Source organism: Vulpes lagopus, chromosome 3, assembly GCF_018345385.1.
Source record: "Vulpes lagopus strain Blue_001 chromosome 3, ASM1834538v1, whole genome shotgun sequence".
Taxonomy (NCBI): Eukaryota; Metazoa; Chordata; class Mammalia; order Carnivora; family Canidae; genus Vulpes; species Vulpes lagopus.
Window position 1 is genome coordinate 151,099,492 of NC_054826.1, and position 13,814 is coordinate 151,113,305.

Genomic DNA, 13,814 nt, shown 5'->3' on the forward strand with positions numbered 1-13,814 from the left:
TCTTATATCCAATTTACATTATATTTATATTTTTTAGATTATGTTATGGCTCCCTTGATTAAGTACCTCTAAAATCAGGTTGCCATATACTCTCCCAACTCCTACTAGTGTACATTGGCTAGATCTTTCATTCATTTGGGGTAGTGTCTCTCCCTCCTAAGTCAGACAGCAAGCTCGCAGATGGGTTATGCTGTGATTTACTCCTAGTATGTGGCATAAGGGCTAAAAGAGGATATATGGACAAATCCTAATCGGGGTACATGTTTTCTTAGAGGGGAGAGTGCTACCATTAATGAGAGGTAAGCTACGTCTTTAAGCTCCTAGAGTCCAAATGAGTCTGGTGGTTCAAAATCTTCAGGGACCTTTATCCAGATGTCCCTGTGATAAGTGTCAGGGTTCCATTTTTATTTTTTTCCCAGCAAAAGCCTTGACTCGTTCTAACAAAATTGTCTTGGTTAGATGTTTAACCTTCCCTGGAATTTGACCACTCTATTGAATCCTGGGCTTTTGCTCAGCTTCTCTGTCTTTCCACTGGAGGAAATGAGAGCCCAAACAATCTTCTAGGGAGCTCTGGGGAATATAGGGCCCAACAGAGTAATCCCATATTAGGCAAAAATGGACATGCCTTTATACTCTCACTTTAGTTAGTCTTTGGATGTAGGCCTCTCTGCTAAAGCCTGGACTTTGAAGAAGTTGATTACAGGGGCAAGAATATCTTTCTTAAAGAGCAATGTGGGCAGTTCATCTCTGTTTCCACCACTATTGCTCTGTCTCATTTGTTTACTTATTCATTCAACATATATTTATTAATTATGTATTCCAGGGAGTATGTCAGGTATTAGGGATATAGTATCAGATAAGACTTTATCCTTGCTTTACAGAGCATTGCAGACTAAAGAACTTGAGGTTACATCTTCCTAAATGGCAAAGGATGAAGCACAATGAGTAAAGTTGCTTAGTCCAAGTCACACTAACAAATATATCCTTAGTTTATTGATTTCATTCAAAAATAGAGGTGAAGTGATCCAAAGGTTAGCTTTTTAGGAACAGTGATGTATTTCCAAATAAACAGAAAAGGTCCATTCATGTTTGTCAAGTTATAAAATTACCCCTAAATGAAAAGGCCTAAGGAAACATTATGGACACACACACACACACACACACACACACACACACACACACAAAATAGACAATATCCTCGTTTTATTACTTTTTTAAAGATTCTATTTGAGAGAGAGAGAGAGAGAGTGCTCAAGTAGGGGGAAGAGCAGAGGTAGACGGACAACTAGACTTCGCGCTGAGTGCAAAGCCTACACAGAGCTCAGTCTCATGACCCTGAGATCATAACCTGAGCTGAAATCAAGAGTCAGATACTTAACTGACTGAGCCGCCCAGGCACCCCGATGGTATCCTTCTTTTGACAGTACACTTTCTTTAATAATTCCATGGGTTTTCTTTTTTTCACCCTGCTTTCTAAATGTTATAGTTTTTGGCCTTTCCTTTTCTCAGTCCATGTACTCTCTCCAATGACTCATCTACTCTCTTTGTCTTTACTTTTTGCTAATGATTCACAAATCTCTTTTCCTTAGCTATAGAGCTGTTTACTCAATTGTGTTCGAATATTCCTACCAGAATGTCCAATATATATCTCATATTCATCTTACAATGAATTCCTCTTTCTTACCCAGAAAAGGTAAGGAATTCCTCTTTCTTATCCAGATAGATTACATACACTTTATTTCTACTTTTCTACATCTTCCCTGTATCTGTCTAAACTGACCATAGACTGTATTTTCATTGTCTTGGACAAATATAAGAAAGTATGAGATCTTAAGGTAGAGAACTAAATATTAGATATGGAACTACATTTTCCCATCTAGAGCTTAAAGTTGTCATTTCTCATGTCTGTCCAGTCTTCTCTTGTATTTTGTATGAGATGGAATCATGTAAAATCACTAATTTTTCAGGTAAAAAAGTAAAATATCAGCAATTTCATTATAGTACAAGCAAATATTACTTTTATTGTGCTGAAATGACCTCTAAAATTCTTATTTTTAAAGAGAGTAAAGCAATAACACTAATATATGCAAACATTGAAGGTAATAGGTTTCTAAGATAAAACAGAACTACATCCTGGAGAATTAGCCTTATAATATTCCATTTCTGAGTGAATTTAAAGAACTTTGAAGTCTGAGATTATTATTTCTTTTGTCTTGTAGCTACAATTGTTTCCTCATTGAAAAGAAAATTTGAGACAATATAGACAAGTTCTAAACCACAAGGCACAATTGTCAAGTCTAAGAACTTTATATAAAAAGATTTTTAAACATTTTAGTTTCAACTAGGAAATATTCTAATTTTATACCAGTCTTTAGTGAATAAGAAGGATGTGGTTACTTTAAAAAATAGAACTAGTGTATTTTAAAGCTTTTACTGTTTTAGAAAAAAATAATACTTCTTTTCAGTTCTAACAAGTGATTTATTATACATAAGGCTTTTTGGCCTTCTGAATTTCTGCTTTAGCTAACAAAATCTATAAATAGACTATTACATATCCTATTTTATAAAAAGTGAAATGTTTTCAATTATTGTAGAGTTGTCTAGCTCTTCACACACAGCATGGTTTGGCTTTAGACTTTGTCATTTTCTTTAATGTATGTTAGACATGGAATCAGGGTTTTGAAAATTCTTGGTCAAAAAGATATAAATTGCTAATAATTCTTATAAATGAAGGCTACAACTTCAATGACTGCTCTCTTTGTTCCCTTAAACACCCAAGAAAAATGGTTTGGGCTCTCTGGGCCATACAGACTCTGTCTCAGCTACTCAACTCTGCCTTTGTATGGCAAAAGTAGCCATAGAGAAGAGGTAAACAGGTGGGCATTTCTGTGTCTCAGTGAAACTTATTTACAAAAAGAAGTAGCCAGTCTTTGGGTTCACAGTTTGCTGACTGCTACTTTATCTGATATCCTATAGTACTTTATCTTCTTGCAATATTTTTGCTATCTACTTTGTATTTTAGTTATTAGTTATTTCTAAATTGACTAGTATCGTGTCTTGATAGGTAATCAATTACTAATGAAATAAGAATGAAATTTTATAATTTTCATTTTTGGGAAAATGTACATCATTCCAACAACACTAATTTAGAGTTTTCTCCAGAAATGGATAACTTGAAAATAGATATAAGAAACTAAAGAAGGGACGCCTGGGTGACTCAGTGGTTGAGCCTCTGCCCTTGGCTTAGGTGTGATCTGGGATCCTGGGATTGAGCCTGCTTCTCCCTCTGCCTGTGTCTCTGCTTCTCTTTCTGTGTCTTTCATGAATAAATAAATAAAATCCTTAAAAAAAAGAAAGAAACTAAAGAAAACTGCTGGGAGGAATCAAGGTCTTAGTAAATTATTCATGTTCTCCTAATTTAAGTTTCATTAAAGATTCCCTATGGACAAAGATGTAAGCCTATGAACTGCCTATTTTCCAGTGAGAACCTGTCTTCCAAGTATGTTCCTTTGATAGACTGCACCTCCTAATACTTATATCAGGAGTGACAAACTCAGATGCCCTATTGAGAGCAGGCAGGTAGTATAAAGTAGTGAAATAGTTCAGGTATAAGAGACAAGAGCAATTGATATGGGCTATGATCAACTGAAGAGTGCGTCTAAGTAGCAACTGTTGCTTAGATCCATCCAGATTTGCCTTTGAAAATACCTTTGATGCTTGCTAGGTCATCTGAAACTAAGAATCTTGCCAGTCTTTATATAGAAAATCTCTGGATTTTTAACTCTTAGTACCTAATTCAGTTTCTGTTAATTAGTAAGCAAGGGCTATAAGCTAAGCAAAATAGTTCTGTAGGTGACATTGTTCTGGTATACATGGTCAATATTGGAATAAGTCAAATGGGCCTACTCTATTTACTCACCCAGATTATGTGTTAGGAAAAGGGTTTTTCCTCTGGGTCAGTACTAGTCTCAGGAAGCTACTTATCTCACCTGCCTTGTCTATAAGGGCATTAGGATACTACCAAATATGGTGGTTGTGAGGAACACAACATAGGAAATGCTTAATATGTCAGTGTATCCATGATCAGTAGGTAAGGAGGTAGGTAGATAGAGTGAGAGAGAGATTGATATGGATAATGATACAAATATATGTGGATAAAATCATAGCCTATGCACTAACTTCAGTTAGCTTCAATACAGCAAATCTTTTTTCATGATTTAGGTGACTTCTATATGCTAAAACATATTATTATATAATCTATTTAAGCAGGGTCTTTGCTTGGTAGCTATTGAAAAAGAAAATGGTTCATATATCTTTAAACAATAGTAGAAAAGGGCTTCATAATTGAAGATAGGAGAAAGATTATGCTGTTGTTGTAAAGCTTATTCTAGGCTATTCTTTTGGTTTTCTGTATTGCTTGAAGTAGAATCCATAGAGACAAGGTAGATGAACACTGAGTCTTGTTCAATGTGAAATAATGTTACTGATTGCTTTCTATCATTTTTTTCAGCATATTAAAATCATCCTTTATTTAAGCTGTTTACTGTGTCTAGAACCCTCTCCCTCCTTTCTTCTCTTGGCCAACTGGCCTCTTCTTATTCCTCAGCCTTCAGATTAGATGTCACACCTGAGGTTTACCCTGACCATCTTTCCATTGGTCTTTTCTTTCACTCTACCTCATTATAACAGTTGTTTCCTTTATGAGCCAATGTGATGATTTGTAATAATTCACTTTTTAATGTAGTTGTTTTGAGTCTTTGTATAAGACTTTTTGCCTTTTGAGGGAAGGGCCTAGGTCTGACTTACTTGCTAATGAAATCTTAGCAAAGCAATGTAATACAAACACAGAGCAGGCACCAAATATTTCTTGAATGACAATGAATTAATGAATGGGTGTGTGCAAATATTAGGAATTTTCAAAGAAGCCACAGAAATGACTTCTTAAGCTAATGTATCTACATCAAGAAGTTATGAAAACTACAGTTTTTAATAACATCCACTGGATTATAAACTCCACAAGGACGGGGACTGTGTTTGGATATGAAACTACGTGCCTCCCAGCACAGGGGCTGCCACATATTAGACATTCATATATATTTGTTGATTGAATGATTACTTTTTGATATGAAGTCACAGGCTGGACATCTATACTAGAAGGAATTTTACTCTAAGAATTTAGGGTGGGTTAGAAAAAAACAAGGATAATAGGTGATTTAAAATCAAGATGCAATAGCAATGCAATAAAAATGTATATTTTTTCTTATATTTTTTTCCTAAAAGGGACCTATTGGTTTACCTGGAGAAGTTGGGATTACAGGAAGCATTGGTGAAAAGGTAATGTCTTTCTTTTATTTATTTATTTTTTAATAATAAGAGTTCCAGGCTAAACTCAAATGAGAGATATTCATATGGTACTTTATGTTAATTAGAAATCACTTATAACTTAAAATACATCACCTGTCTTGAATATCTTAAATATATTGAAATATAGCTACTGGGATATATGTTTCTAGTTTTTAAACGGCAGACTACTCTTTAGGTTGCAATGATGTGGTCTGAAGAGAAAAGAAAACTGATGGTCTATGCTTATGACTAGACCATATTTAAATCTACTTTATCAGAGCAAGCCCCCTAAAGGAAGCAGTTTTGAAAGGAATTAAGTTATCCCTTTACCTGATCCAAGTCTCAGTCACAATTTTTTTTTCTTTCCATTTGGAATCCAGTATGCAATTATCCATGGATATTACTGGCTATTGTAATGGAAATTGTAATTTGCTTAAAGATTACCTAGAAATCATTGCCTTGGGAGTAATTTTCCATGTTGAGTTTCAAATTTAGGAAGGTTTTTTAAAAATAAAAATAAAAAAGTAATTCTTTGTTTGAAACCAACAAAGGCATTTAAAATTTTTTAATGGAATCTTATAACGGACTAGTAAAGCAAAAATTTTGGGTCTTTGTCTAAAACATGATTAACTAAATATAAATTGTAAACATGATAGTCTTCTGCAATTACTACATAAAGCTACTCTGTAAATATTAAGTAGTGCCAGGACTAGAAGTAAATTAGATAATATTCCAGTTATTTCCACCTAAAATTTATTTAAAATTTATTTAAAATTTAATTTATTTAAAATTTAGTTTAAGTCAAAATCAACATGTCTAAAATGTATATCACTTTTTCCCCACCTTTAAACTGGTCTCTTCCCAATAATCTCATGTCTTAGTGTGCCTTATCCCAATCTCAATTCTTCCAGTCTTCTGGAATAAACAGAGTGAAATCCATATTTGCTTTCCTTTTTCCTCCATTTTCTATGCCTAATCTTTTAGCAGGAGTTAGAGTTTTTTCTATATAATTCATCTTTTCTAATAGTCAATCCAAAGTCCACCCCCACCTCCAGACATACTCTTATTAGTTTATGTTAAATTTACCCCCTGTCAAATTTACTGTGCCCTTCCCTTTCTATTCTCTAATCCATCCTATCTACAAGCATAGAACTAATTTTGATGGGTCATGATGAAACATTTTGAAAAACCACCATTAGCTCCCTATTATTGATCCTTTTAACCCCTCTACTTTCTTGTCAAACTACTACATAATTTTGGCTTAATTCATTCAAAAATTTTTCTACTATTTTCCAATATAAATCTTTCTCTCTCCCCCATCTCATATACTATCAACATGTTCCTATTCCTATTCTTACTGGATTTTGTTGGGTTTTTTTGTTTGTTTGTTTATTTGTTTAGAGTATCGTCTCCCCTTCCCTGTATTTATTCAAAGCCAAACTGTAGACTCAAATTCTCATCTCCTCTATAAAGTCTCCTCAGATTCCTCTAATCCTTCCTTATTTCTTCCCTTCCTGGATGTAGAATAAGCACCACATAATTTACAATTTAATTATCCTAATTGATTTACCTTTGTTAATGTCATGTCTCCAAATACTTGAGAGTACACTCTAAGTCAAATTTCTGTTATATTTCTCCAACTCTCCAGTACATAAAGTGCTTAATATATACTTATTGATTTTTAGTAACAATATAAGAAATATAAAATGAGCTCAGTCCAAAAACTTTGGATTTATAATTGTTTTCATTCTTATTTTGTTTCTTCCATGCAAGGTCAAATGTTCTACACTATGATTCTGACAATCATGGGAATTTTAATATGAATCAGTTTAATTCTTTTAATCTGCTATGGCATGTTTGATTATCAATGATTATACTTAATTGTGGTAGATAGACTACAGAAATAAATATTTTTTCAATAGTTCTAGAAATTAGTTAATTCTTACAATATGTTTTAATACTTTTACCATCCTTCTATTTTATATGCCTCAAAATGATAAGCATTTCTACTTATAAAACAACCATACTTTTGGTATTTTATCCCTTAAAATATATTTTAAGAAGATTTTAATTTTATTAGAAGTCTAACGACTTTAAGGTAAAAATGCAAACTTTGTAAATTAAAAAATATTGGCAGTTAAGGTGAGAAATGCATGTAAGGTATGATTCTGACAATTTTCCTATCAAGGTTTAGCTCAGTCATGACTGATTAACATGCTTCAATGTTTTTCTTTTTTCTTTGCTTTAAAAGGGAGAACGTGGAAGTCCAGGTCCACTAGGTCCCCAGGGGGAAAAGGGTGTTATGGTAAGAGTCAGTGATTTGAAATACATGTTTCCAAATGCTGCAACAGCAGCATTATTGCTTGGAACTTTAACCATTTTAGAGTTAGATCCTAAAGATACTAATTGGTCATCATCCTTTTTATTATTTCTTTTTTTCTTTTTTTCCCCACCCTCATATATCACTAAACAACTAGCTTCTCCCTTTCGTCACTTCCCACTGTGTATTTTTCAGAAGAAGTACTGTATTCAGATGCCAGCCAACAAATTGTCACATAATGGAAAATGATATGCCACAACATTCATTGTAAGGTTTAATAAAATTAAATTTGCATCAAAAAAATCATAATTCCATCATAATTCCAGAGGTGGAATTGTCTTGAATGGAATTTAAGTAAGTGAAAATGTCTATTTTATGGTATATTTCCATTAGAATTTTCTTTTCCTTTAAACAGTTTTCCTTTCAAATGCTGTTCGGCACCACAAAGCCTGCAAAGCAGATGGCTTGGTCAAATGAGTCTGTAGTTTGTTTGTTTGTTTGTCTTAGAGATTCTGTTTATTTACTCATGAGAGACACAGTGAGAGGGAGAGAGAGAGGCAAAGACACAGGCAGAGGGAGAAGCAGGCTCCATGCAGGGAACCCAACGTGGGACTCCATCTCAGGTCTCCAGGATCACACCTTGGGCTGAAGGTGGCGCTAAACCACTGAGCCACCCGGGCTGCCCGAGTCTGTAGTTTTAAGAAATTAAACCACCATAAATTAACTGAAATGAATGAAAAAGAAAATTCAGTTATGATTCTACTTTTATTTCATAGCTTATAGTTTATATGGCACATATCATTATTGCCACTGTTTCATGACTTTGTGGTCCTGATGTAATTCTTTGATATGTGAAACATCAGAATCCAGAATTCATCTTGCTCTCTTGCGTCTTTAAGGTTAGGAATAGCTGACAAACATTGTATATAGGTTGCATTTTTTAGTTTATTAAATAGTTTCTAAATATGATAGGAACTAGAACAAGAAAAAGAATGAAAGAATCTTGCTTTCAGAAAATGTATTGTAATAGATCTGGTGGCACATAATACTGTCCACAAATTTATTTTACCTTAGTTTTAACTTCTGTATTATAAGCAAAGTACTATGAGATTGTTTTTTTAGCTACGTCCAGTTCTGTCTACTAAGAAATTTAATATACCCATTAGGTTAATCAATTTCAGGAATTATTACCTACTAAGACATTAGGCTAGAGTATTTATACATATTCATATTCCTTAATTATAGAATTCTCTGGCCTCTTACAATGAAATGACTTCTTAATCTATATAATATGACATACATCTATTTATAGTTTAACAAAACCTACAGAAAGATAAGATGAATATTCTCTTCTCAATAGATCATAATATGTGATTCTGGTTAGCAAATTTCTTTTCTAAGGAAAGAGTTACTAATAAAAGGCTATACAACCTCTGTGTAAACATGTCTTATTTCTAACTATGGTACATTTCTCACGACCTTTTTTATCTTGGATAGGAGAGATCTTATTTACATTATCACTTTTTATTACTATTTATAATTTACTGGTTTGTCTTCAATGAAAAGAATCAGATATGATGGAGACTTTATATCTTTCATATTTTCACTCAAATTGTAGGGATATCCAGGTCCTCCTGGGGATCCAGGACCCATTGGTCCACTGGGATTACCTGTAAGTAAAGAAAAGATTTATAATTCCCTTTTAGATTGTCTCTTTAAATTTAAGTCTATGATTTTGATTATATACTACTTTTTATTGTTATGCAAAAGAAGTAATGTATAAATTGATGGAGGCTAGTTCTCTCCTCAGTCAATGCAAAACATGCTAGAATATTTCATGGTATCTTAAACTTCCTCATCTCTACTTGCTATATTGTTTATCATTACATTTAATAATCCATACAATTCTGTAGTCTAAAACAAAAATAAATGTAAACTTTCTTTTGAATAACCACATATAAGAAAGCAATCAATAATCAATCTCAGAGATGAGCTTGGATAAACAAATCACCAACAAGTCTCAACATGTTTTTCTTAGAAATTTGCAAATATTATCAAACGACCAGACGAATCATAAAACTTTTTGATCAAAACTTAAGTTTTGAAAGTACTTCATTTGTTATACAGAGAAAGATAATAAAATCAAGTTCCAACATATTTTTCTTAGAAATTTGCAAATATTCTCAAACAAGCAGATAAAAGTCATAGAAACCTTTGACCAAAACTTAAGTTTTGAAAGTACTTCATTTGTTATACAGAAAAGCTAAAAAAAACTTGCCTCTAAAGAAATAAAGTTTGCTTATGAAAATTTGGCCATTAATATCAACTTAAATATGAAAATCGTAAGCCTTAATAAACTAAATAATTACTAAGCCTTAATAAACTAATAGTTTGATATTGACATTGATAGGCATATTATTGACTTCTAAAATTAGGAAGATTGATGTAGATTGATACAGTTGCCAATCTTTTTACTCCCATAAGATAATAAATAAATCTAAGATCCTATAAAAGTTGATGGTTTTTATCTGCCTAATGTCCTGTAGATAAATTTTGTTTTCTAAGGAAGTCTTTATTAAAGATTATCAAGTATAAAAAAATTAATTATAACTGACTTAGTAATAAGTAACAACTTTGTCTTCATTAAGGTCTATTTGTGACACATTAATTTGGTGCATTTTGTGACATATTTCATCATAAGAGGAAAAAAATCTATTTTTATGTGATGGGATTATCATAAATGTCTAGAATAATGAGAAAGAAGTCATGCAGCAATGCTTACTGCTTTTTTGATGAATCAAGCTGATAAGACTAGTCAGATTGGCTAACTGGGTATCTCTTTCCATTGTCACTCCTTGTGTTCCTCCTGAAAACCAGTTGGAATACTAGGGGAGAGAAGAATAGCAGAATAATGGGAGAGAAATGTATGGCATTTATTTCATAAATAAAGCATATTTTTAAGGAGACTAATCAATTTTATTTTAAGAATTCCCAGGGAGAATTACATGTCATAAAAAAGGTTGTAACTCCTATTTTGCTAATGTTCCTATGAATTCAATAACTGATTTTTAAATCTTCAATATGTAGGGTCATGCGGGGGCAAGAGGACCACCTGGAAGTCAGGGTCCTAAAGGACAAAGAGTAAGTTATCTAATGCAAGAAGTACATTAACTCAAAAAAATGATTTCATAAATAGTGATGTAGTCAGCAAAAAGAGCCCTATGTCTTCACAATTGTGTTTAGATATTGTTGGTTTTTTCCTTGTTTTCATTATATTAGATGAAACTACCTACATTGATTGAGTGTGATTCATTATCATTTGCACTCATAAAGCCATACTTTTCCATTTTATGTTTTATAAATTTTACTAATTCATATAGAATTCTTTTTCATTCTCAATTGCCAGTTCCATTCTTTGCAAGAACTGTAAATGTGAAGATGTTTAAATAATTTTTCTACTCACAAGAGACTTACATTAGCAAGGACTAATAATATCCTGACAAAATAAGAGCAATTGGAAATGGAATGAAGACACATGCGGGATGACTGTTTATTAATTGTAAATCATAGGTAATATAATCATTATTGTTTGGTAACTATGCATAAGAATTAAATTAGAAGGGATCCCTGGGTGGCGCAGCGGTTTGGCGCCTGCCTTTGACCCAGGGCGCGATCCTGGAGACCCGGGATCGAATCCCACGTCAGGCTCCCGGTGCATGGAGCCTGCTTCTCCCTCTGCCTGTGTCTCTGCCTCTCTCTCTGTCTCTCTGTGACTATCATAAATAAATAAAAATTTAAAAAAAAAAGCATGTCATATATATGCATGCTCATATATTAAAAAAAAATTAAATTAGAAATCTTTTAGCCTTTTAGTCTTTGAGTCTTTTAAATCCCTTTTTTTTCTTTGAAGAAATAAAAACCACAATTTATTGCATGTCTGTCACATACCAGGCACCTTGACATATATTATTTTTCTTAATACTCAAAACTACCCAAAGAAGATGTATTGTCTCATATATTATAGCTGAAGGAAACAAAGCTCAGAGAGTCTGCCTACAGGCAGACAGAGAGAAATGATGAAACCAGGATTCAAATCTTAGTGTGTCTATCTCCCAAGCCTATGCTTATTTGACACCACACAGAATACTAAGGTGTTTTTTTTAACTTGATAAATCTGAATATGTGTGCTATAAGAATTCTCCTTTCTCGTATGATTTTACTTTGATTTTTAAAGCTACTGAATAAAATATTTAAAAACTCTAAAAACATGGTGCTCAACTAACAAAAGTTAAAAGCAAAACAAAAACTGCTTTTTCCAGTTGGCAAATGAGAGAAAAGTGTTATAAATGCCCAGTTTGAAATAGTAACTTTAGTTCCATGTCCTGTGTTTTCAGTGAAGATTGGTGAAAGAGTGCAAATTGGTTTTTATTATTATTTCTTTTCTGAAAAACTCTGTCTCTTACTGGGTTACAAATTTACAGTCTATAAATAATTGTGATGGCTAAATCTATTTTAGCTCAAATGAGATTTAAAATGATAAAATAAAATGGCAGTAGATGTTCTTTTTTTTTTTTTTTTTTTGGCAGTAGATGTTCTGTACCCAAACTGTCGTTTAATGGTCCATACCCTGCTAGCAGGCAATAAATGGTCAGATCCAATATGTTTATTCAACTTTGTATTAGTCAAAGTGAGAAAGTTCAACCAGTTTTGTAAGAATTGAAAAAAAAGCAGAAATACTTTTTCTGTTTTGCCTTTTGTTAATTAATTGAGATCTTATAGAAGCCATGTAATTAAGCAAGAACTCCTCTTGAACCACTTGTGCTTTCTCCTAAGTCGTATGGAAAGTTCTTCTGCTATGTCTTTTTCTAACCTCCCCATGATCCCTGGGTAGATTGTTACCCTTTTTTCCTTTTTTTTTTTTTTTTTGTTCTCTCCCAAGATCTTATTTAAATTCAAGTTAGTTAAATTTAAATTCATATAGTGTAGTATTAGTTTCAGGAGTAGAATTTAGTGAGTCATCACTTATACATAATACCCAGTGCTCATCACAACAAATGTCCTCCTTAAGGCTCATCACCCAGTTACCCCATCCCTCCACCCACCACCCCTCCAGCAGCCTTGTTTCTTCTCTGTAGTAAAGAGTCTCTTATGGTTTGCTTCCCCCTCTGTTTTTATCTTATTTTTTTTCCTTCCCTTCCCCTGTGTTCATCTGATTTGTTTCTTAAATCCCACATATGATTGAAGTCACATGGCACTTGTCTCTTCAGCTGACTTATTTTGCTTAGCATAATACACTCTAGTTCCATCCATGTTATGACAAATGGCAAGATTTTATTCTTTTTGATGGTGGAGTAATATTCCATTGTATAAATACGACACCTCTTCTTTGTCCATTCATCAGTCAATAGATTGTTATCCTTTTCTGATTTGCCACTTTGTTTTCAACTCTTGCCTCCTATTTTCCTCTTCTTCTCCAAATACATTTTACTGATTATTTCCCCAAATGGCTTCTCACAATTACTTAAAGTTCATTCAATAGTCTCTAAACAAAGAAATCTTATTTATTTATTTATTTATTCATTCATTCATTCATTTATTTATTTTAAAGATTTTATTTATTTATTCATGAGACACATACGGGGGCAGCGGGGCAGGGAGCAGGCAGAGACACAGGCAGAGGGAAAAGCAGGCTCCATGCAGGGAGCCTGATGTGGGACTCGATCCTGGGTCCCCAGGATCACACCTTGGGCTGAAGGCGGCACTAAGCCACTGAGCCACCTGGGGTGCCCAAGAAATCTTACTTAGGAATAAAGGCTTTGTTTAGTACAAAAACACTTCCTTGTAGGAAGATACTTCAGGTAATTCCTGAACATTGGAAATACAAAAACAGAACTGAAGACCAGAATATTTGAGAAGAATATATTATTAGAAAGTTTCATTCCAGATGTCACATAATATCTTCCTATTTTTACTGTCTTCTTCTTTTCAATCTGTTCTCCACTATGGATGAACTCTCCACTATAGATGTGATCTCAATATGCTCAGTCTATCTTTCCCAGTGTTTTTCAATTGCAAAAAATAAAATAAAATAAATAAAATATGTCTAACCGACTGAGGTAAATGAAAAAGGTATCTGGCTAGAAGTTCCATG

At 33.2% G+C, this 13,814-nt stretch overlaps 1 protein-coding gene across 7 annotated transcripts in view; it reads left to right on the forward strand.

Moving 5' to 3' along the window:
- Nucleotides 1-13,814, forward strand: part of COL24A1 (collagen type XXIV alpha 1 chain) — a 388,183-nt gene that overhangs the window by 206,582 nt on the left and 167,787 nt on the right. For all 7 annotated transcript variants that reach the window (XR_005987020.1, XM_041750763.1, XM_041750767.1 and 4 more), the window contains 4 exons: nt 5,281-5,334; nt 7,595-7,648; nt 9,282-9,335; nt 10,751-10,804. Coding sequence is in view for 6 of the 7 variants with exons in the window: in XM_041750763.1 (XP_041606697.1) it covers nt 5,281-5,334; nt 7,595-7,648; nt 9,282-9,335; nt 10,751-10,804 (216 nt within the window). In the remaining variant the exon portion in view is untranslated. The remainder of the gene's footprint in view (nt 1-5,280; nt 5,335-7,594; nt 7,649-9,281; nt 9,336-10,750; nt 10,805-13,814) is intronic.